The following is a 25819-nucleotide window of genomic DNA, read 5'->3' as shown; positions in this document are numbered from 1 at the left end:
ATCATTTGCGGTGGAAAAACATTTTCCTGTCCACAGAATGTTGCCTTGAACGGATTCCTTTCTTAGCAAATGAGCACTTCTCCGGCAAATGAGGTGAAACAGAGGGCTTTAACTTTCATTGGAGAAAATTGTGATGCACTCAGCCTTACAACACTTGTCTGTGAACAACAAATCGGCAGACAGGGTACGAGGCAAGTACAGCATAATCATAATGATGAACAATAAGACAACACTCAACAGCTGACAACCATCAATACCTCTACACTGGCTCACAAACACATAAGTCTGTTTGTCTTAGATGATTATGCTGAGAGGATGATTAGCATGCTAAGCATCCCTTTATTTCCCTTTTAAATGTGATCTGCCGAGCAACAGACCAAGTACGCTCAGGAGAAGGGTGTTCCTGTCCAGACAAGACTCTGCAGGACATCAGGGAGTACACACAGACACATGAAAACAAATTGAGAGCCGCATGGGAATGGCAAGCAGGCATTATTGAAGTTAACCACATCCATCTGGAGCGATCCTACGGATTACCGCCCCATGCAGGGGGTGCGGTTCACAGCTCTGAGCTTGACTACACCCATCTGGATCCATCCTACCAATTACCCTCCATGTAGAGGGGTGATCCGGGATTACACTCACACAGAAAGAAACACGCCCCTAGCAAAACTAACAAGGGTTGTCTGCCACGCAGCTCTTTGCCCTTCTTAAATTCAATACACATTGCATGGAAAGGAACAGACGCCAATTGGTCGCTATGTCTCAGTGACAGATGAACACCGCCAGACAAACTGCATATGATACAAACTGCCATATGGCACACGAGAAAGAATTCATCACATCGGCGTACCCTAAAACCATTTGCATTGATTCATATCAAAAGCTCAATACATCACATGTGACTGGGTCACCGATTTGATTGGATCCCATCATCGGAAACTTTCTTCCACATTCCTGATAGCATCTCCTATTTACAATTTGAGGAACTATGTACAAATTTACAAAGTGGAGCAGCAGGTTAAGAAAGTGTTTTTTTCTTTCTTTCCAACATGTTCCCCCTGAGGAGGGAGGGGTATAAGAAGACAACGAAGTAGGTGCTATAATCTTCAAAGGGTGCCTAGTTTCTCTCCCAGCCTGATCTTGTCGCCGCTGTTAAAGACAAACTCGAAGTTCTTGGGCGCTTCGAAGACCAGCACGATGGTGGAGCCGAGGTTGAAGTCGCCGATGCCCTCCCCTTTGGTCATGGGAACTCCGTCCGCTCCCTCCTGGGTGGGCGTTGAAAGAGCCTTGTCGTAGAAGGTCCCTGGGTTGTACTTGCCCCTGAGGTTGGTGGATAGCTCCTGGATGGCGAATTTGGAAGAAATATAATGAAGTCCACAATATGAAATCAACTATTCCTGTCGGTACTGCTTAGTGGAAAGTGGCAGTAATGAAATCCACTCACTAAAAGCACCTTCTTCATGATGTCACAATTACCTTTGTAAATTTTGACAATGGCTATAACAATGTACTCAATACCCTAAATGTAAAATATTTTGCAATGTTACATTTTCACAAACTGTGTACTCTACTGAATAAGCACAAGAGTATGGCCATGCAAATATCTGGGGAAAAACTAATACAAACAGAAATACTCTCCTCCATAAAATTATATCAAATTTTTGCCATATGACACTATACATCATTTTGTCATACAAAACAGAAATAGTTGCCAAATTTAATCATTTGACAAGTTCACTTTTACACAATCCATTTGCCTGCAGAGGCACGAAATCAAATCAATTCATCGATTATCAGCCTTGGTTTAACTACTTTGACTGCTCTCTCAATTTACAAATAGTCTTACAAGTCTGAAATCACAGATAAGAATTTACTGTAGAGGATTAGTTTTCACTAACTCAAGAACAGTATAATTGCCACCCCCATCCCGGAAAAGAAAAAAAAAATGGGGTAGGCTCTGGCAAATACAGAAAAACAGTAACAGCTTCATATATATATGAGAGCAGGGTGGTCCACATGTTGAAATTTGAGCATGCAGTAAGCTCTGAATGTGAGAACATTGCAGAAATTGTTTGTGCTCAGAGCACACAAGACGAGCATATAGCACGCAATATTTCGCCACTCGTCATGTTGCTTACGTTCAGTGGTATATCTCATGTTCTGCACACAATTTTCTAGTAGTTCAATGTTTGTCAAGTTTCGCACACATTTTTCCCATGTTTGAATACATTTTTTTTTTTACAGCATGCTGCCAAATCTCTAGGATGTCGCATAGCATGTTGCTGGCTTTCGAGGAAGTTGCACAAGAATTTGAGCATGTTGCAGCGACATGCTCAAACCCTTCATGGACCACCCTGATATTGTGAGATTCCCATCTATATACCTTGTCACAGTAGAAAGAGATAGACCCAACATTGGTGGCGCCAACAGCAGTCAGGGAGAAGAAACCATGTGTCCAGGAACCCGTCACACAAACCCGCTCGTTGTAGTTAAACAGGCCACGGACCCATCTTGCAATGCCTGGATTCACTGAGAGTAGTTCCCCTGGGAAAACAAAAAACAAAAAACAAGTAACCAAAGGAAAACATAAGATAGAATTCATTCAGCAGTCAGAGAACAGGCCAAAATATTTACAGAAGCTGTATAGAAGATGAATAGATTTAAAAAAACATAGACCAAAGGAGAACATAAAATGGGATTCATTCTGTTTCACAGAACAGACCAAACTGTTTCTTTACACATGTTTTTTTTTTTTTTTGACATTTGCAACACAGATATGACCTTTAGCCACATAATTACTCTCCTGAAGGTGCCTTACCAAAACTTATCTTGATAGCATGCATGATAAAACTACCTTGATAGCATGCATTCAAATGAGGGCCAATGAAACAGAATTTAAAATGTTTTTCTTGCATATTTTGAGAACAACAAAAAATGTACGAAGGGGCAAGGAGAGTCAGTCAGGGCGACGTTTGAGCCCCATACCTGGAAAATGCCTCCTGTGATTGGCGGTCCAGTCTGTCGGGGAATGGAAGCGATGGTAGTCGCCTGGTGCTAGGTAGATAACACAGTGGTAGAGATTGGTGCCTTCCCTCTGGCACAGGGTAGAATGATAGTCCTCGTCGGAGACCTGGCAGAGAAGCGACAGAAATACGAGTGGATAAAAGGATAGCAGAAGCAGAACAGGGAAGGCGATATTTGAAACTAAAATTGACTAAGAGAGATGAAAAAAAAAGGATTTTTATGCGTTATTACTGGGCAAAATGTTCTATTCAATATACATATTATATGTGTTTAAAGGGGAAAGCACCAAAATGGTGCAAAAAAATAAAAAATAAAGTTTGCCCTTAAGTTCATAGAGGGTGAAAGAGCGCACTTTGCCCTTCTACACAAACACTGATACATAACACATGCCCCATCTTTGTAATTTCTTCTACTGACTGTCAAGGACAGTGATGATTACCTAACATCACAAAATAATACGTTTGCCATGATAATCTAATCTGAAAAAAAAAAGATAATACAAAAATAATCTAAAAAAGAAACATCAAAGTACACGTACGCATCTGGGAAAGAGATAAATCTATATTGTGTGTTTGTACAGCAAACAAGCAGCATTGCATTCATCAAAGCAAGCTTCAAAGTCACTTTGCCGTGAACATTTCATTGTCATGCTGAGTGCACTATCACACAACTATTGTTTCTCTTGATCCTTGTTCCATGTTCCACGTCACTGACGGCAACTGCCAGGCTGAGGAAAAACCATTTACTATTGACTATCTATTTCTGCTTGAAAACTGCCAATGAAATTATCTACGTGTATAGCATGGCTATCACTACCAGTGAACAGAACCACGATTGCATTCATCATAGCAAGCTTCAAAGTCACTTTGCCGTGCACATTTCATTGTCATGTTGAGTGCACTATCAGACCACTATTGCTTCTCTTGATCCTTGTTCCATGTTCCACGTCACTGAAGGCAACTGCCAGGCTGAGGAAAAACCATTTACTATTGACTATCTATTTCTGCTTGAAAACTGCCAATGAAATTATCTATGTGTATAGCATGGCTATCACTACCAGTGAACAGAACCACAAAAATTAACATAAATAGATTTTTTGAGTGTATAAATTCGGCCAGTTTTTATCAAATGCATATTCGACACTAATTGCATCTTTTAACTCACCAAACTCTTTTTTACCAATAAAGGTGTACCCTTTATAAACAACATCTTCCATTGCCATACTAATCAGCAGGGAAATCATAAGATCGAACCAATACATTTTTACTTTCTACACACAAATCCTGCCCTGCACGTATTTGTCATAAAACCAGAAAAATACGCTGCGTGACTGACAGAGAGACTTCATCCACTATTTTATGCCCAGAGCACGGAACATTGAAAAATGTCATTAAAACTTACACACCTGTCACAACTCTAATATACATCAACTCATATTTCAGCCACAATGTAACTGCCATTTGGCATCATTTCCCTTTGGCTTTCATAAACTAGTAACAACTTTAGAACAAACTGTTTCGTACAAGAGAAAAGATGAACACCTTACCTCATACTGACTGGAGTTGGTGTTGGTTTTGTCGGTGCATTTGGGTCCAAGGAAGTCCTTGAGTGAGTACGTAATGCCTTTAACTTGTTCTAGCTTGCTGTTGTGAACTTTGCCAAAATGGAGGACAGTACCATCGCAAGGGCTCACCTGTAATAGTCAAGACAATTTTGTGTGTATTGATGAAATTAAGTGATGCTTGTTTATTAACAAACTATTTTTTTTTCCAACATGAAGGATTAATTGTACCATCACTTCCATCCATCTGTCGTTTAATACACATTTATACTATCACAGGAACTTTCATACCAAACTGGTCCATACCAAGTAAAAATTTTGATCATACAGTGTCGTTTGTTTGTTTTGTTCGTTTTTTTTTTCAACTTTCTTTATATGATTCATGTCAATACATATAACTGATATCACCAGCTTCAGGATTTCTCGCACATTTCATGAGCAAATGAATGTCATCTACATACAGATATCTGTCTGTCTGTCTGCTTATAAATCTGTTAAATGGGGGAGTGGTGATGATGTTTATGTTAAGTTTAACCTAGCATCAATCAGACATGTCTATCACTTTGACCATAAGATTCACTTGAGTGAATTCATGTATTAAAGCAGTTCTAATCTAGTCCATGAAGATGAAACAAAGACCCGGCATTAGGTATAAGTTAGGTATAAGTATATACAAAATGTGAACAATACTTATAATGAAAATGTTTCTGTATTAAACCGTCTGCAGTTATGGTTTAATGAGAAAAATATTGACCTCCACTAATCTATAGAGCAATGGATAGTGATGTGATTGCCTAATAACTTATCCTTTTTGATACACTTTCATAGCAAGACTTTGTTTTGGTGGAAAATATGCATTGAAAATGGGCAAATATTCGCAAAATGCAAATGAGATAATAGAGGTGTGTTGTTTAGTAGTTGCAATTAATTTTTGTATTTTTTTATCACACCAGGGGCCCGTTTCATAAAACTTGTCATCAGTGACAAGTTGTCATAGAAGTGACAAGCTACTGAAATCCTTGCATCTGCTTGGCTGAGAGTAAATTTGTCATAGAAATGTGGCAGTTGTCACTGATAAAAAGTTTTATGAAACAGGCCCCAGGAATCATGAACTGAACAAGTCTTGATGGATAACTGTTATGAAACAGATTCATATGTGATCCTGCATCACAAAACCAACAAAAAGTCACCAGACCTGGGTTTTTAGTTAGAGGCAGACTCTGAGAGACCAGACTCGAAGCTTTAGAATTAGGAATAACTCAATTCAAATGGACTCTCCTAACATATCTAATCATAGAAGAGAAAACACTTGATCAGGAAAAGTGTTTACTGGGAGCAGAGGCTCTATAAAGTATAGGGTCTATTCAAGCACTTAATCCTACTATTAAGCTGCCCTAGCTGTGCAACGAATATGACAAAAATAGGTTTTGAATCTCCACAACAACAACAATGAAGGGATTATCAAATCAAGCTGAGATTCACCATGCTCCATAAGCATATTCTTTCCCTTGACTAATACATGCTTTCAAAGCAGTATTGCTTTATCCTTTCAAGTTATAAGAGTTGAAAGGGAGGAATGCGTAAAGGGTTTTTAAAGAAAAGTTTGCCTCTAATACCCCGTTCACAGTCCCACTTTTGTCTAGCACATCCTCTGGAGGTTGTGCTGTGTTTACGCCGAACAATGGGGGCTGTGAATGGTCACGGCGTATTAGCGTCTAGCACAAGTCTGGAGTGAGTCTGGCATGAATCTAGCGTGAATGTCTGTAGTGCTTGACAGCCTAGCACAAGTCTAGTGCAACCTCCAGAGGTTGTGCTGTGTTCAGGCCAGAAGAGGGGATTGTGAACCGTCTCGGCACAAACACGGCGTGAACATAGTCTGGTTTTCAGACCCTTTGCCAACTGTACTCCTTTTACAAAATGCACCCTCCGCGGATTCTGTTGCCACCCTTAGTGAAGTCACCGTTTTTGTCAAAGGATAAGGCCTATCAGCTTAACCTGCTCCTTCTTTTGTTGTTAGAAGCAGTAAATATTCTGAAAAGGAAATAAGTGTGAGAAAACGGTCTGAAAACCAGACTAGCGTAAACACAGCACACACTTCCAATGACAACAGTGCTGGAAAAAAATACCCTTCCACTGATTTCCATAGAAATGTAAGCTGACCTCACTCTAGACAGCAAGGGGACTGTGAACGGGGGTCTCTCTTACCATCCACTGAGTTTGTATAAAAAATGGCTAGTTTTCATCTATCATGTCCTCTCTAGAGGTCCTCCTAGACAGTGGGACTGATCACACTATACTCTACCGCCCCCCCCCCCCAAAAAAAAAAGGTTGTAGAAAAACTGCTGAAACATACTTTCCCATTCATTTCATGATCCCAATCTCAGAAATAATGTAGAAAAAGACAGACTCTCTCAGAAAACATGAAAAATTCGAGACTGACTTAGCTGACCCGTGTCACCTTTTTTAGGCCCCTCGTAAAAATCAAGAGGTGCGACTTTTTGTTGGTTTTGTGATGACCAGTCACATATATATTGCGACAGTGCATTGTAGAATCACGAAACCTACGGCCTCTTAAATACTAATTTGATAACAGTGTTATTAAGCCCCCCTTTATTGATTCCAGTACTTAATTTTACCTTGGACTCTGACGACACTATAATGTGCACCTTGTTTGCTCGATAACTTACCTGTTTTTCAGTATGCCAAGGTATGTGTATAATTTGATAGCAAGACTTTCTTTTAAGGAAAATGTGCATAGAAATGGCCAATCATTTCCATAATTCATAAAATGCAAATTAGATTATTAAGGTATTTCAATAGCTTTTTTTTTCTGTATCACATTATTGCATCAGAACCAGGAAGGTCTTGATAGATACAAATCATATAACTACAATGTATAAGGATTCAGATTCATATATCGCGGCAATGTGTTGTATAATCTCGAAGCCTGTCCCTTCTGTAGCCTCTTGCAAACCAATTTGCATGTCACATAACTGCAAATACTATTTTTTTTCTGAATTGGTTGATTCCAGTACTTGATTTTCCTCTGATGACGCCATGTATGCTTTCTTTGGCCGATACCTTATTTATTTTTCACTACGCCAAGGTACGGTTTGATAGCAAGACTTTGTTTGAAAGGGGAAAATATGTTGAGAAATGGCAAAATATTTACATAATTTATTATGCAAATGAGATGCGTGTTTTATCTTAATAGCTGAAGTTGGTTCTTGTATATCTCTTTATCACACTAGGATTCGTGATGATTACTATATATTATCAGGATTATGATTTACAGATTATCGACAATGCATTGTAGAATCTACACCTGCCAGTCCTGTATCCTCTTGTATGCCAATTTGCATATTGCATAAGTACTTTTATTCAGTTCTTTTGAACTGACTGAGATGCAGGACTTAATTTTGATCGGGCTCTGACGACACTACTTTTTGTTTGCCCGATAACTTGTAAGTATGATTAAAAACAGAAGTAAACATAAGTACTATACATGTGCATAATACATATTATGCTGTAATGCATTGCTGTATCAATGGCAACCCCTAATTTGCATATTTCATCTCTTAATTTGCATAAAAATGAATGTTATGAACAATTGATGATCTAGCCACTGTCTTTCGCACCTTGCATACTTACATTATTACTATTTTTGCATTTCTGTGGAGATTTTACGAATTTTAAATCATCAAAACACCTTAAAAAGCAAGGGATTGGCTGCCATTTTGTTTATGCAAATTAGATGGTCATAGACTTAAAATTTTGCTTGGGAACTGGAATTTTTGAATTCAGCATACTTCAATTACACAAAATAGACCAGTTCCCAGCTTTTACTAAAAAATGCCTCTGACATTCATATTTTCCCCAAATCCCACTAGACTATGCCACAAAACTCTTGCCATCTAGAGTGGCATGGACTTTGTGCTACACCTGTATTTACCATCAGATCATGAAATATCTTGACTCGGACTACTTAGGCCAAACTTTGTACCTTACAGATCAGCTACGTCACTCTCAATAATGTGCAACTCATTCTTTGGAAATACAAAATGGTGCCAGTTCCACCACCTACAACTGTACTGGACAACAGGTGATTCATTCAAGGACAGTATGCCATCAGGAAGTTTCTCATTTTAATAACACAGTCAAGTTCTAATCAGTACAAAAAACAAGAAAAGATACCAAGCCACCTCTTTCTGATTTTTTTTTTTTTCTAAATGAGGAACACCTTTACATTGCCCCGAGTGTAAGCATCACCCTGCACAAACTATCACATCTTACTGGTCCACTTGAAATTTAGGGACCTGCATTTCATACAGTATTTTGTCAGATATGTGTTTTTTCCAACGAATTTGCTCTCAGCCAATCAGATGCAAGGATTTCAGTAGCTTAACAGTTTATCAGGAAAAAAAAAATCTGACAAAACGCTTGCTGAAATACCCCACCAGATCTTTATTTTCATCAATGCCAACTTATTTTCCTTTAATCAAGCACAACAGAGCTTGACATTTCCTGCACCAGAGAATGTGTAGGCCTATATGTGTAGACTCACAATGCTCAATCAGTGCAATCCAGGGCCATTTTTGCCTGGGGACTTTGGGGGGAAAAAGAGCAATGCTTCATGAATGGAAAATTACTGGCCTCTTTTATCCATCCATGGTATGCAGTAGAAGCTGCCAACCAATCAGAGAGCAGCACAAATGCACACACCTAAATCAGTGAACTACTACAAAGCTCCCACCACAAATCAACCTGGCATGCTGGACCGACGATGTATAACAACGAAGTTATGTAAAATATCCATAGATGAAGGACATGATGTGGGTAAACCACAAAACCAGAAGTGTACGTCCAAAGAGCGATCGATCAGATCCCTATCGCGAGGTGATATCGCTTGATATCGGCTACTGTATAAGTGGTTTCTTTCGCGGTGGTTTTATTTTCGCGCTTTTCGCGCTTTGAGGTTGAACCGCGAATTTAACACCACGCGAAAATGTTTTGAACTCGTGGGTTGTTACAACGCTATCATTACCGACCACGTATTTAAACACACGCGAAAAAGTCGGCACCGATGGAAACCGCGAAAGTTTCTGTACGCGAAAGAAACCAGTATACAGTATATGCAATAGGGAGAATTGCAGTTGAGACAGGAAGCCTTTACCAGAACTCTGCTGTTTCACGTCAATACATTTTTCAAAAGAGAAGAAATGATAAATCAACACCAACAAAAACAATGCATGACCTTAACTGATATTATCTAAGTGTCCTTGTTCCTGATTCTTTACTGGGGGTTGGATGTCTGCATTGTATACCAGGTATTTGTTGTAGACAAACATTGATTCATACTTGTACACTGACCCCAACAGGTGACTCTGTTGTTGGTTTTTAATGGCGTTATCATTCGATTTGAACACTGATGCCAACCGGCTTGAGGTGACAGATAAGCGAGATGTAGTCTCAATTCAAGAGTTGTTTTACACAGCACAGCACCAATCACAGAAAGGATGGCGGCTACAGCCAGCAAACACGCGAGACAAAAACAGCTATAGCTGTTCTCACTTCCGAAAAGTCCATGAATGCTGCACTGATACTGTACAAGCATAAAAGATGTAGGGATAGCAGCTCTTGCTGGAATGGCAACTTCCCATAGCAACAGCCAATTGGGAAGCGGGATTCTTGAGGTTACCACGACAACTGCCATTCCAGCACAAGTTGCTGTCATGCCAACTTTTTATAAAGAATGGGGCCTGGATGAAGCTGTACAGAGAATAACCCCTATTTGCAAAGCACATTCATGTACGTCAGTTCATGCAGCACTTGGTGACCATGAAGTATGTACTAAGAGAGATACTGGTCATTTGTACCTCTCTATATATATTCATGATTTATCAGGGGTTGAATGCCTTACACAATCCCAGCCAAGATGGCGGCAGCAAGAAAACATCTCCCAACATTCTGTGCAAACAGCTCCACCACTGCACTCCCAGCAAAACTCAAAGGACACCCACCCCTACTGCAGCTATTGTCACACACAGGTTCCTATATTGACTGGAAAGTTTATCGAGTCAGACGGCTAAAGGACAAGCATGAAAAAATGTAGATATCAACTCTAGTGTCTGCCCTACCACCATCTATTAGAGAAAAAAAATGGAAAAAGTTATGAAAAAAATAATAATATAAAAGCCCTAAATAACTCATGCCTTACACAACATGACTACCTTCCAATAGGGGCTAAAGGCCAACAGAATGCCCCAGCTTCCAGGAAAGAATTTGCGCTTACAGAAAAAGAGAGAGAAAAAAAAGTGCCATCACATACCAGCAGCAATGCAGCTCAACAAACACATCATAAGCTTTTTCTTCTTCTTTTTTACACAACAAATGGCCATAATTCAGCTGCTCACAACTTGCTGTCTGTGCACAAGGCTGCTATAGGAGCCTTCAAATTTTATATGGATCAGTTTACTCGAATGTAAAGCAGTATGTTGATATCAAAATGTATTACTTTTGAAATGACTGTCAGCCCAACAGATTTAATACTGTGACAATATGGTTCACTATCCTTGCTTGGTCAAAACGTAGGAATAATGCCTCCGGCACCCTTCGGGTGGAGGCATAAAAAGTACACAATTGAATTTTGAGATTTGGGATGTATTGCCCATTCAAAACGATTCTTTGAGTCTGATCCAATGTAGACTAGTGACAGCAGTCTATGACACGTGGTGCTACGAGACACAAACTGCTTACACTCAGCATCACCCGCTTTCCTGTCTCTGCTACACACGTGCCTGCAAATTGCATGTTCCTGCCAGAAAACACCATGCCAGACTGTATTGCTATAAGCATGGCACACAACTGCAGCTCGATAAATGCCCTTCGTTGGTTACAGTTACTCAAAAAATACAGAATTTGTAGATTCTACCCTTCATTATTAGCGCAGAACAGCTTTTGTGAGGTTTACATATCACATCAAATTTGCTTCATATAGGATAAGAACCTCAATTTAGAGAGATTTGAAAAATTGAATGTGAGTATGATGTTCTCATCTGGAGCAATTGTGGGCATGCCCCCTACTTTCACCTTTCTCCCTCAGTATTTTGGTGATGGTGCATGAAATAAGCAAAGATTCTAAATGATCTAATCATCTATTCATATTTCCTAGATAAAGTGCACGCAGTCTCAGTTGATATCATACCTTCAGGCTTTTTGTTGAGCTTTCAAGTACCGTATGGTACATTTCTCTTTTATCTTCCTGTCAAGTCAACTGCTGTTGAATACATCTCCCAAAAATAAAGTGGAGAAAGTCAACCCTCCCTCCCCCCCCCCCAAAAAAAAAAATATATATATGATGGAAATAAGCAAACATTGAGCTTACAAACAAGGCATACTTTGGTACAAGTGTATTTAAATCAATTAAATAAATGTCAGAGCAAATTAATTGATAACTTGCTAGTTGGCAGCTTTCAGCTACAAAACAAAATATGGCACAGAGAATCAAAATACCAAGAATAAAATTCCTTTAAAAATTTCTATTATGATTTTTACTGGTCGGGGACCATCGGACTAGCGCCAGTGTCAAGCATTGATACTGATGTGCCCTCACAAAGTATGCTACATTGTATACCGGACACTTCAATGTGTACCATTCTCTTTTACACATTCAACACTCCATAGTAACAGTCACCTGCACCTTGCTACACCTGGGTATTCCTGTAATCTTTCAAAATCAAAACTATTGACTCCAAATTTTTCCACATCTCGCCCCAAATTCAAATAGCAATTTGCCTCATATTACAGTCACGTACATGTATCTTCTGTAAAGACAAAACATTACGATTATCTAATAAGCAGTAAACTGGATATGAACTCAATTTGACATTTCTAAAACTTGCCAAGCAAATAACACATGCCTAAAGTTTCCTCTTTCTCATAGCAGCCCAAGATAGAGCCGGATGGAAACGGTCGACCGCTTACTATTCCTCTAGCCTCCCCAACGATCGCACAGGTCGAGGGATAAGTAAGTAAGTAAGTAAGTAAGTAAAGTTTCCTTTCGTTTGAGGGGCGGACCCAGGAATTCTGTAAAGGAGGGAGCAAAAAAAATATTTCTGGTGCCACTTTCGGGTTTCATTGGCTGACAAGCAAAAACAAAAAAGGCTTTGCGCAATTTTGTGGTGCCACTACGATAGACAATTAAAGGGGGCACACGTGCCTCCTTTCATTTTTGTCTTTTTATCTCTTTTAAGAAAAATCAAAGGCCCGCCCCCCCCCCCCCCATCCGCCACTGTCTTTGGAGTCCAAGGTAGTGCTATTCATTTTCTCGATTGATATTGACAGACTTAACACGAGATCCAGTTAGTGATGTTCATAGGAGAGTCTTACCAATGTGTGATGCTTGTCGATTGGCCGAACGTCTGGTTTCAGTTCGCGTTTGAAGAAATCCTGGAGATTACGGTATGCCTTCAAATCTTCGACCAGCGCCTCAGCGACATTGCAGCTGAAGAGCCGGGAGTAGAGACTGTACATGGGAACGCGGAGAAAGACAGGTACCTCGACACTGTTGACCTGACCCCATAGCCGGGACAGGAAACGGAATGGTATCGACCGGTAGAAGTTGACCTGATGATGGGGAAAAATAGGGATTTGTGTCAATCTCTTGAGAAAAACCTGGACGCTGCTTTAATCCTCCATGATACTCCTCAACTTGAAATGCATTTTCAACAGTTGGGGAGTTTTACACATGTATGATGTATCCAAAGTACAACTTACTGTAAAAGTGGACATTTTCGCGGTGTTGAAATTTTCGCGCATTTCGCGCAACCAGAAACTAGCGCGAAAATAAAAGCACGCGAATATTTTTGCATGCCATATGTTCCAGTGGTTTCATGTCTTGATTCCGCGGAATTAAAAATAAGCAAAACTCTTCTCACCCGGCCCAGTGGAAAATATCCACTTTTACAGTACACAAATTGCAAACTGCACCTCTGGAAAAATGAAAAATAAAGGGAGTACTGCACTGCTGAAAATGGTTCACTTCTGGTGAGATGAAAAGACATACTTCCTCGCATTAAACAAAGGAGCATTTTGAAGTATGGTTGTCACAACTGTGACATTCCTACATGCAACATGCATTTGTAACATCTGTCTTTTCAACTTTACTAGTTACAACTGACCTACATGTACAGTTATGCAGTGTACTGACACGGCATGAATGTATAAAACACTGGCGTACAAATACCTGTGAAGCAAAAAAGAAAATGATGAACACAGGCAAAACACAAACAAGACAATGTATTCTGAGTGATGGGTGACCAGTATAGTGTTAGCGAGTGTTGAATCTCCCGACTGGAAGGATATGATTAATGTCGCACAATGCAACCAATGGACATATCTTACTCTTTTACCGAGGTTCCATCATCATCTATAGTAAAAATTCACTCAGTCTCACTTATCCCGTCCTTTTCAGTTAAGGGAAATTATTCAAATTTCAAAAGAGATTCTGTTTAATCTGAAATTAAACCTTGCAGACAGATTTTTAACTTGGAATTAAGCATTACGTGGTAACCTACAAGTATAAACTACCCCAAACACCTGTAAATTCAGCATGGTATCAAGGTATACACAAAACACATACGTACGTATGTAGGTGCAAAATGGCTGTCCTGTAGGCTGTAATGGCCGTTATGTGCTGTAGACAATATCTATGGAAATCTAACGTTACACAAAATAAATAGTCACATTGCCTGTTGGTTTAAGAAAGTGTAACTTTGTTTGTATAATTCCAATCATACTAGGGTCTAGACGATATCTATAAAGTTTAGAGAAACTTAGACAGAAAGATCCGTCTGTCCGGAGGACTCTTTTTATATTTTGCCATTAACGCTGTCCTCCGTAGGAGGGGATCCGTGAAGCCAGACGCAGTCTCCGCGGAACATTCCGCGACGGACAGATACAGACCGATCTTTCGGTCAAAGAGAAACTGGGGATTCCTTCTACTAGTTAAATGTAGCGTTAGTGTATATTTTAGTCTTCGTTGAGGTTTCCAGTTTGAAACAAACTGTCAATTTCAAAAGGAACCACATCATTCAGTCATTTCTGATTTCATCAATGGCATATCCAACTGCGATTTAAAATCAGCTAAAACTGCTCATAAGAAATTAAAAATCTTGCATCCGTAGTGATTTCGCAGGGAATTCTGATATCCTATTCTTTTTCTGCTAACCGGTTGTGTAGCTGTGATTAATTTCCTGGCAATTTCTTTAGAGAAATTCAGACATCCTCGCAGTGTCATTGAGATAACTTTCACCTTTGTTCATAAAGTTTCTCAATCTGATACTCCCTACCCTTTTTCAGAGGTATGAAATCATAACAAGACTCGCATGAAAAGCACTTACAATATATTTCCTGTAAAGGGCAAATTCCTCATCTGCAATATCGATATGTTTGCACAATTTTTCTTCTCTCTTTGGAGCTGCAGCTGGTTGAATTCCTCCCAAGTCCACATCTTCGTCTTCGGCGGATTCAGGCAATCGTAGTTTCACATCCAAAAACTCGCACCATGGTAACAAAATGTAGCCGATGCGAAGGCATGCTTTGTATGGATTAACTCGCTTCAGGTACGGTAATTGTCCAACGAAAGGAAGGAAGTTCACGTAGATGAAATACCAGGCCTGAACAGTCAAGAAGATACTCAGAAACGCCGGTATGTGCCCAAGAAGAACAAGCACCTCCATCTTGGCTCAAACGGTTACCACCCGGCGCCACACGTCACACGAGCTATCGTACAACGCACAGCTAGAGCCTAGGGGAACGGACCGGACGCCGGTGTCTCGGCAGAGAGCCGCACCTATTCCTTGACAACACGAGGCCCGATCGAAGGCAAGGGCGTTAACGTTACTTTTCGGAGCTAATTTCACAAGTAACACTTTCCATTCGTGGTTAAATCATCATCAGTCTGGAATTTCAATTGATTTTCTTCGTTTTTACATGCTTGTCAGCATACTGCAGGACCAATTTAAGGGTTAAAATTTCTTAAAATATTGGCATGAAATTTGGCGTACGTCTTCCCTCCTTCACATTCCCTGACGGGAAGACTTGAGCAAGGTGCGCATGCGCCATAAACCGACATCGTTCTTATTTTCGCGAACGCTCTTAGTCTTCTGTCAAGGACCAATTTATTGTCGATCACTATCACGTAGATCGGTGTTACCGATGCTGATTGAGCACGAAACGTGCACATCGCAGCGGCAGGTGGCTCGACGATATTTAATTTAAATTCCCACTTTTGTGTGAAAGTATGCTCACAAGGGGCCAATCTTGTTCATTTCTTAAATCAGGGGGGGCATTTCATGAAGGAACTTGTCGGATAAAATATCGGACAAGTCAATTATATCCGACAAGTTTTGAGAAATTCTTTCGTCTGATTGGCTGATTTCTCTGAACTTGTCGGATATAATGGACTTGGACATTTTATCCGACAAGTTCCTTCATGAAATGCCCCCCAGGTTGTGCTAAAATGCAGTAACATAATTCATTGGGTTAAGTAGAGGGGCCCACACACTACAAGCTCTGTCTTTTTAGTGGGTCCCTCCATTTTTCGCACGGTATACATGTACTTCATTTCGATCACTTCTGTTTCTTTTTTACTATACAATGTATGATTACTATAGGTCCTCAATTATTGTACAGTCTTTTCATTTCACTATGTTCTATTTACCTTGTTCTCTGTTATCAAAAGAAGTGAAACATATGTTATGTCGAAAAATGAAATAAACTTTGAATTGAATTGAAAAAATTGAATATACGAGTAGAAACGTGGCGTTATAGATATTACTACGTTTAGGACCCTATAGGCCTATAATTCTTAATTGAATTCAAGTATTTATCCTGAAGTGGATATGATCATCTAGTTGTGTCTGATAATGCTCAAAAGGACGAACACGCTTGTAGAACATAGTGGTTGTTGCTACTATCAGTCAGAACTCGTGGATTCCTCCATTATACCCAGACATGGCACCCCGTGATGGGCCAAATACGGAACACATGAGAAAGTATGGGATTATAGCCCCGACCAGCTTGGTCCACTTTTTTTTTTTTTTTTTTTTGGAAATACCAATGGAATCTAGTGTTCTTATACCGTGGGCATTGAACGAGTTGAACTGTGGTCTTTTACAAATATAAGGCATATTTCAATAATTATGACGCCACTTCAAGAGCTTATACAACTTTTGTTTTGCGCTATCGATATATAGAGCAGATTATAAAACCCACTGTGGACTTATGTTTCGTGGATAGCTTCACTGCCTTTTGCAGTCTTCTGAGTCGGATTTCATTTTAAGGGAAACTCTACCCAGAAAATTAAGTTTGTGTAAGCAGTAAAAAAGAAGAACAGGACTGTGAAACTTGAGGCAAATTCCGATCAAAACTGAGAAAGCTGCACGAGACGGAAATTATCGTGACAGGCTTTGAAGCAAGTTTTCCGGAATCTGGACTTGAATAAATTAGCAACAGCTAAATTAAGTCTGTGCTCTCTTCTATTCGACAAAACACGAAGGGCTGGAAATTATTACACCTATTAGCTTGCACTGAATTATAATTGACGTCGGTCCACATTAATAGTGAATATAATTTGGCGCAATTTTACTGTTCATCAAACAAGATTACTGTTCTTCAAATATCAAACATTTTTCCTCTCTTCCAAATCCATGGATTTGACATAAACTTCCTTCGTGAATTTCACGAAATGAAAATGTCAAAGAGAGACGTTTGCCTCGATCCGTTACGCAACCACCTTACAAAATTTAATAAACAGACAAAACGAACCCTGGGAAACGAACAAACAAAGTAAAGCAATGAAACAGCCACCCGTGAGTTATCATCGTGGGGGCTCAGGACGCAATCACACGATTTTATATAATCAGCAGTTATAGATCAGCATTCCAAAATCTAAATCATGTTAAAACGGGGATTAAAAAGTTCCCTCACAACACGTTGATATGCTCAGTAGGTGGGCAAATCACTCTCTTACGCGTGACATCTCAACCGGATTTTCCAAAATTAAGCGAACAAACCTTCATGAGAAGATAAAAATATTACGTCATAATTCCCATTATTCCTCATTCCCCAAACAAAGAAACAAATACCGAACGAACGGACAGATAAACAGTCTTACTCAATATACACAATAAAGGGGCGGATCCACCACAAATTGCTTGAAGGGGGCGCAAAGCAAGGTACCGGTATACCACTTCCGGATTTCCGACACTATATATACCGCAAAAAAAAAAAAAAACACACACACACACACACACAAACAAAACAATCAAAACAAAAAAAAAACTGGAATTTTCTCACGCCACCTTCTTGGTTTCATCGGCTCATTAGGGGAAAAAAGACTTAAGTGCAGTTCTGGCGCATACTTCTTCTTTCTTTTTCTTTTTTCTTTTTTTTAAGAATCAAAATAACGGATAGTAACGGGGGCACCCGGTGCGCCCTTTTAATTTTTTTTTTCATTAAAAAATAGAAAACAAATCAAAGGGGGCGCACGCCCGGTGCGTACCCCACCCCCCCCCCCCCCCCCTCCTCTGGATCCACTAGTACAATACAGCCTTTCTCAGTCACTATTAAATGCTCGGTTGTTTTCTTACCGTGATGATCTTATCGAAAAACATAAAGCCTACTTTATTTATCCGTACAGTCTTGATAGAGACTACGCGTAGTTCGTGATCCAGGAGCGCCACTGACCTTTGAGACATCACCTCATGAGCGGATGTGTAGCTTATGATTCAGTCGTTTTATGCGGACAACTATTTTTAACATCTTTCTTTGGTCAGTAACGCAAACGCAGTTTACTTTAAACGAACTGCATGTCATTAAAATTTTCTGTTATATATTTACATATATAACACTTGATCATAACACCGCAAATTTGTCAAAAGTTATTTCCGGCAGCACAAATAAAAACATAACAGGGTCTGGTTATGTACACTGATCATATATTTATGTTTTTTTCCAGGCTTTGCCAACGTGACAACATGCTCAGTGCTCAGAAAGCTTATCAATTGGTGAGAAAAATCTCTTTGAATTTTGTACTAGTATTTCTCGGTGAGATCCAGTCTCTTGAATCGTGCATTGTTGATTTGCCTCGTGCACTTTGCAATCTTACTAAGATACCAACCCATGTCAGTAATCCTTCTGAGAGACAGCAAAACAAGCAAACAAACCTCTTGGTTAAACAAGAATTCTGAAATGGAGCAAATGATGAAATAATTCATTTCATTTCATTCCATTTCATTTCATTTCATTAAATGAATATACTGCACTATCAATAAATAATTAATCAAATAGATAAAAGAAAGTAAATAAATCAATAAGTTAACTGCAACTGTATTCAATAGGCCCAGCTACTCATCTTACACTGCTAAATTCTCACTATGTCCATAAAATTCGCCCCTTTTCAGTATACCTGGTTCCGCCCTTGTTATATCATACCTTTGCGACATAGCAAGTGTTTTTTTTTTTTTTTTCAGGTGTCTCTCAGATCTGTTGATGTGGAACTCTGTTTCTGTGTAACCATAAATTGCAATGTGCTCTGTGTGTGTGTGTGTGTGTGTGTGTGTGTGTGTTTTCTGAAGCTCATCGATAATCTTTCTAGTTGTTGCTGCCCTTTCTCCTCTTCTAAATCTTTTTTTCCTTGTTCTTCTCTCTCCTCCTTCCTCCGCTCCTTCATCGTCACCATGGAAACCTGTGTCTCTTCTTCTTACACCTTCCCTTTTCCCCTTTCTTTATGTTGCATTTCCTTTGGGCTGTTTTTTAAGTTTTTCTCTTATCCCCTAAATAACTTTTGGTCCTACTTCTCATGATCCCTTCTTTATAGACTCTGAAGTTTCAATTCTTATTTCCTTGAAGTCTGGCAAACATATTACAAACCCTACTGCAAGTAAAGGGAAACCCTAATCTTCAGAAAACCAGTACATGCTGTTTTGATTTCACAGAACAGTGATCTCTAAGAATTTACATACAATTCAGTCCCTGGGATATGGGGGCAAAAAGTACCCCCAAATTGTAAGCGCTCAATAGAGCAACACAGAAGCAAGTTTCATGCTTTTCTCTCTTATTGTCAAGTGAGTCAAATGCAAATGTACACAAATTTCACACACATACCAACAGACAGAGAAATTACGAAACAAAAACAAAAACAAAAACTTGATTTGGGGATGAAGGAGTTATGGAACACTCGATTTGAAACCAAGTACGTAAAATATGTTGCTTATTGTGAGTGTTTTACCAGGATCCATTTCAAGGGTTTCTAATTTCTTTGTACTTTTCTTTTCAAGGTAAGCAAATGAGGGAACCTCACAAGTCACAAGTCACCAAACCGATTCAGAAACAATCATAGATATTTAGATTTCTTGCAAATGTGTTAAAGGCACTGTTTACCATTGGGAGCAGTGATTTAAAAAATGTTTGAGTTATCATATTTGATTCACACGTGTAGGTATGTCAATTGTATCAATTGTTTGCAATTAACCCAAAAATATATGAAGATATCACTATTTTTCTATCAGTATGAACACAAACACACACACACATCAGTGAAGATGGTTTATTCCAGAAACAATTTTGTTATAACTATTGTTCATTTTGTGTATACATGTAATTTCAATGCTTGACATTGATTATACTGATTAAATTTTTTACATTTGTTGTTTCTATCCCTAACTCACATTTTAGAATTATATTGAAGCACTAAAGCTGGGTTTTGTTTCATCTGCAAATGGTAACCAATGCCGTAAGCTCTGGGTGGTTGATTCAGCAGTTTTATCAAAACATATATATATATATATATATGTATATATATATATATATATATATATATATATATATGTATATATATATATATATATATATATATATGTATATATATATATATATATATATATGTGTGTGTGTATTAATATATATATATATATATATATATATATATACATACATACATACATATATATATATATACATATTTATATATATTTATATATATATAATTTTCTTCGAATCCGTTCTTGTTATAAGTACACTAGCAGTAGCTGTTAGACAGCAATCAATGAACATCAGTCTTCAGTTCTTACTGAAGACTGATGTTCAGTCAGTAAAGTTGACTTTAAATAAGCAAAAACTGTTCATGAATTTATGTGTATAGTCTTCATTTGTAATTGTCATTTTTTGCTTTTTGTTTTGTTTTTTAGACTTCAAGGAGCCAACGCAAAAAGAAAATTACATTGAATTATTCAACGTGCCACATTCTACAGCCCACACTAATAATGATGGTGGTATGAAGCAACTAAGTGGCATAATAATGCATATCTACATGTTTGTGTGCATAGAATTGCAATCACATTTTTGAAAAATAAAAAGAACATTGTCATAGAATATGTTTGCCCATAGGCACATAAAAGGTTTGGCAAGTTTCAGTGTGACACAGTCATGGACATTGATATTGGGGCAAATATTTTCTCCGAGTTAGGGCTATGGACATTTGCATAATGGTTGATGTTTACACAAAATGTACATATACATACATACAGATGAATACACATACATACATACTTCATATCATACATACATGTATTTCTAACAATGCAGTGTGTATTTCTTTTCATTTCTAATAATTGGCATATCAAAAAAATAATAATAAACCTGTCTGTGTATGAGAAGAATGTACATAATTGCCTATATTATTCAGTGCTCAATACTTAATGACATAACAGCAATTTTGATTCTGATTCTTTGGTTTGGGAGATTTTCTTCTACACATCACCACTGCCAATCACTCGTATCCATATTCATTTTATTGTGTTTCATTTTCCATTTGATAAATTTTGCTACGGTATAAACTTTTTTACATCATCATTTGATAGAAATTGTTCTCTTTTTCATAATCCCCAAATCATGATTACACTGGTAAACATTTATATTATGACCTTCAAGCACTTTAAATTCACAATCAACACAATTAACACAAACCACTAAGAATTCTTGAAAGTTCATACAGTGCAGTGAGAGTCAGAGCAAAAACGTTGAAACACTGCTGTACTCTACGTCGGTCTCCTCTACGTGACACAGCTCCGGTGGAAAGAACTGCATCAACTACAGTAAAACGAGAAATGTTCGCGTGCATTTTAATTCCGCTACTTTCACGAGAGCCAATACATTTGCACAATTAAAACGCACACAAACGTTCTCACCTACACCATATGCATTGAATGCCACCGGCAATTCGCAAAAATTTCATGCCGCCAAAAAAGGCCATCATCTCCAATTCGCAAAAATTTCATGCCGCGAATAAATCCTGTTTTACAGTACACTCACCTGCCACTCTTTGGCGAGGGACTCGTCGACCGACTTTGCCCCTCGGATGTGCCTCTCTTCCCGCTTCTTAATGTGGCCATACTGCTGGTAACAGATGTAGGCAAAGCCCACACTGAGCGGGATGGGCACCCACCTCAAGGATCGCCAGTAACCAAGGAGACCGCGAGAGGATGATGCGGATGAAGAGTGATGGGAGTTGGAGGTGGAGGAAGAGGAAAAGAAGGAGAACCTACCAGAACCTTCAAGAGAGGATGAACAGTGACAAAAAAGGTAGAAATCATATGTATCACAAGTTATGAATATTTGGAAATGTCATCTGAGCTTTGATCAGCATAAAAAAGTTCCATAAACCACATTTTTGTGGTTCATTCATTATATTTTTTTTCCATTTCCAACGGAAACATATAAATATGTTACAGAAGTTGAATACACATATTACATTATAATGTCCAATAAACGAAATGCACACAGTTTGCAAAATACATAAGAGTATATAGAAATGCTGGGAATGGGGAGGAATGTTAAAAAGCAGTACTTGCAGGGTGCATTCCCCCCACAAAAAAAAATACAATAAATCAAACGACTTATATACTCTCAGACATAAAAAGCAGAATTTTGAAACAAATTAAGACATGGAAACCCAACTTATCTTTAACAAACACCCTAGACAAATGGTTGCTTTATCTTTTCATATTCATTTCTATTAATTCATCACTAGTAGTTTAAACAGTAGAATGCAAACTTCTCTTTCATCTGTGCCCTTGTTTGGACATTGGTTCATTCTCTTGAAGAATTATAAGCAGCCATTAAATTGCCAAATTTACATTTAATCCTTAAACTGTCAATGCAAATAACAAGACTTATATCAATGTTTCCATATCAAATTGGCAAATGTTTGTATTTTTGCTGACTTTATGCAGATAAATCTAACTACAAAGTTCCATCCATCTTTCAGTAAGTGGCTGAGATGTCACATGCTGAATGTCTGAAGTAAACAGACATATATTATGTCTACCTCTTTCTTGCATAATTTATCAATTCAATGATGGAGAAAAGCCCTCCCCCAAAATAAAAACAAAACAAATAATATATATATATATATATATATATATATATATATATATATATATATATCGTCGCTGGGGCGACAAGACCTCGTATCTACAAAATGTCAAATGTTCAGGAGAGCCAAAAAAAAAAAAAAACGGCGGCCAAAGCACCATAGCGAATGGGATAGCCTTTACTTTGACATGCCATGGTGGCTTCATTTTTGGAGTAAGACAGTTGGGATTTGGACAGGACATCACCTAACCCATTATTTGACTATTGACCCAAAAAAGTCATTTTCACTAAAATTGCAGATACAAGGTCTTGTATTCCCAGCAACGATATATATATATGATAATTTAGTATTTAATTCAAGAGTCAAATCGATGTTTTTTGCAGATAGAATGAAAAAGTAGTTGTGGTTTCTGCATCTCTGTTGGCTACAAGTAGTATTAATTTCATTGCAGAGCAACTTTCCCCCGTAATCCGAGTCATCATCCAGGCATTACCGTGGGAGGAGCGATTGCAACACACAAGGCACTGATTTGACTGGAAGACACGCCCTCTCCTGGTCCCTCCTAGAGACCTCCCTACCACTCTCCCTACTGGAAAATGCCCGAGAATGGAGGTATCGCCATGGCGACCTAAAAGCCTGGGGAAGGAGGAAAGAGAGAGTCAGCTTTATTGTTACTGTGAGAAAATATAGGCAAAATTTTACCAAACTCAGTTAGGGCCATGATATTTCACTCGTCCATTACATTCATAGAATTTGCAACATCATAAAAGAACTGTAAAAAAAATAATAGAAATAAAAATGAAGGACTGTATCACAATGGCCCATGTTGATGCTGGCTGTATGGGACATTAACGGTATATATCTCTTTCACACAGAGGGCAGCATTGCTTTGAACACATCATGAGCGGTGAAGCAAGAGCACATCACGAACAATCAACATGCTGAGTATGTATTGTTGCATAGTAAGGATGGCGAATGAGTAAGTAAATCTTTCAGGGTACCTACATCTTTCATGATTGAACTATAGGTGGCAGCATACACATTTTGTCAGTCTACATAGTTGCACAGAGTGAATACCTCCTAAATTTCTAAGTTGAAGTGATAGTAGTTTCCTCAATATGAAAGGAATAAGATACATGGCAGCTATGGATCTGCAATACTAATCAGTGGTTTGGGGTTGTTGTTCTTGTTTTCAAATACTGGGTACATCCCTTTTATGATTTAGTATCTTGTTTGATGTCGCAAATGGATATGTACATTTTTGATCAGTTACATGTATTAGTGGATACTGAAGGATCAAAAACACACAGACAACACTTAACTTCACTCTTCATTTATACACGTGTACCCATTGATTTAATTCACTGGAAAACTTTGTGGAGGCCATATATGGTACTTTGTGTGTCATATCTGTCATAGTTACTCCCTACCCATCAATTGCAATTATTTTTGAAAGAGCGCCCTCAAACTCCATGACACATGCTGTGTCTATCAACGAGGCAAACGGGTACAATATTTTTTTTGTCACATATTTTCACAAAACAGTAATATTGTTTGCAAGAATGTGTGCAAATTAACCCAGTGAGGATAATGTCATTTCGCTATAACACTCGTTGTATACACCTGCCTGAGTACTGTAAAATAAGGAATTTTCGCATGCATTTTAATATCACGAGCGCCAAGATTCGCGAAATTAAAATGCACACAAAATTTATTGTCTACGCTCTATGCATTGAGTGCCAGTGGCAGTTTGCGAAAATTTCATGCTGCAAAAAAGGCCGTCGGCTCCAATTCGCGAAAAATTCATGCCGCGAATATATAATGTTTTACAGTATCCTCGGGACTAATCTTTAATGGGTTAAAGATGAGCTGATTGCGGTTTACCTCGTCTCCTCACAAATCTTCCACTCACTGACACAAAATCTTCACTGAATTTGTTTACTCTTCAAATGACATGAACAAGATTTTCCTGGATCCTTTGCATCAACTGAGTTCAATTTAATTCAAATTTCTTTTCCTTTTTTTTTTGTGGGGGGGGGGGGGGGACAATCAACATAACACACTCTTTGCTTTCTTTTGTAACAGAGAATAATGACATTAACAATATAATATAAAATGATCAAAGTATGCAATAGCAAACATTATAATAATAAAGCATTGCAATGAATTCATAGTCTGAGTGAAGTGATCATTATGCAAAGTATGAAAAATTGTGGCAAAAATGCCTGGGCAAAGATAAAGATGTCATTGTAGTACTCAAATACTTGATGTTTCACTTTTTTTTCTTTCTTGAGGTATACTAAATATCCCTATTGTCTAGTACTTCCTACTATTAGCTACTTGTCTAGAATTTGGGCATGAGAATTAAATGGACTATTAGAAGTTTTTTTTTAATAATTATTATCATTATTTGGCCAATCACTGGACGAATGTCAACTAAATTTTTGCATGTCTACTACTTGAACACTAACCCCGGCGTGGGGCGATGTAAACCAGTAACAGTGCCCAGACGACTTGTATGCAATTTAGTGAAGTAATCAAGTGCACTGCGATGCTTGCAATTCAGTAAACAACTCATCGTTCAAAATGACACTTGGATTCGCAACGAAAAGCCACATGTTGTATTCAAATACCATATTGTTGAATATCATAGGCAACTATGTATCCCTCATCATTACCTCTGAAAACAAGATTAATCGTCATCATCTTTGAGACCATCTCCGTGAGATATGAGTCGCCGTTTTGAACATATCACTTAAGTAAATAACATAATCTGCGCATGCGCAAATGAATAT

At 38.4% G+C, this 25819-nt stretch overlaps 1 protein-coding gene across 1 annotated transcript; it reads right to left on the bottom strand.

Moving 5' to 3' along the window:
• Positions 1–391: 391 nt before the first annotated feature.
• LOC139711203 (phosphatidylserine decarboxylase proenzyme, mitochondrial-like) lies at positions 392–15645 on the bottom strand. The gene is made up of 6 exons (XM_071623121.1): positions 14989–15645; positions 12977–13213; positions 4574–4720; positions 2989–3133; positions 2387–2547; positions 392–1343 (listed from the first exon to the last, which is right to left on the bottom strand). Exons 1-6 carry the CDS (start codon positions 15325–15327, stop codon positions 1110–1112), a joined length of 1263 nt encoding a protein of 420 aa, XP_071479222.1. The 5' UTR covers positions 15328–15645; the 3' UTR covers positions 392–1109.
• Positions 15646–25819: the final 10174 nt, after the last annotated feature.

Source organism: Diadema antillarum, unplaced genomic scaffold (genome assembly GCF_040938485.1).
Source record: "Diadema antillarum isolate AM-2024a unplaced genomic scaffold, OU_Dant_1.0 seq00001625_RagTag, whole genome shotgun sequence".
NCBI lineage: Eukaryota > Metazoa > Echinodermata > Echinoidea > Diadematoida > Diadematidae > Diadema > Diadema antillarum.
This window is presented reverse-complemented; position numbering and strand designations above follow the sequence as displayed.

What these genes read in the sequence shown, in the direction of transcription:
- LOC139711203 (XM_071623121.1), bottom strand. Translation starts at nt 15,327, where the DNA reads ATGGAGGTGCTTGTTCTTCTTGGGCACATACCGGCGTTTCTGAGTATC. An exon ending in CCCTTTACAGGAAATATATT is followed by an intron (nt 13,214 to 14,988) that starts GTAAGTGCTTTT and finishes CCCCATCATCAG; the next exon opens with GTCAACTTCTACCGGTCGAT. An exon ending in TCGACAAGCATCACACATTG is followed by an intron (nt 4,721 to 12,976) that starts GTAAGACTCTCC and finishes TGACTATTACAG; the next exon opens with GTGAGCCCTTGCGATGGTAC.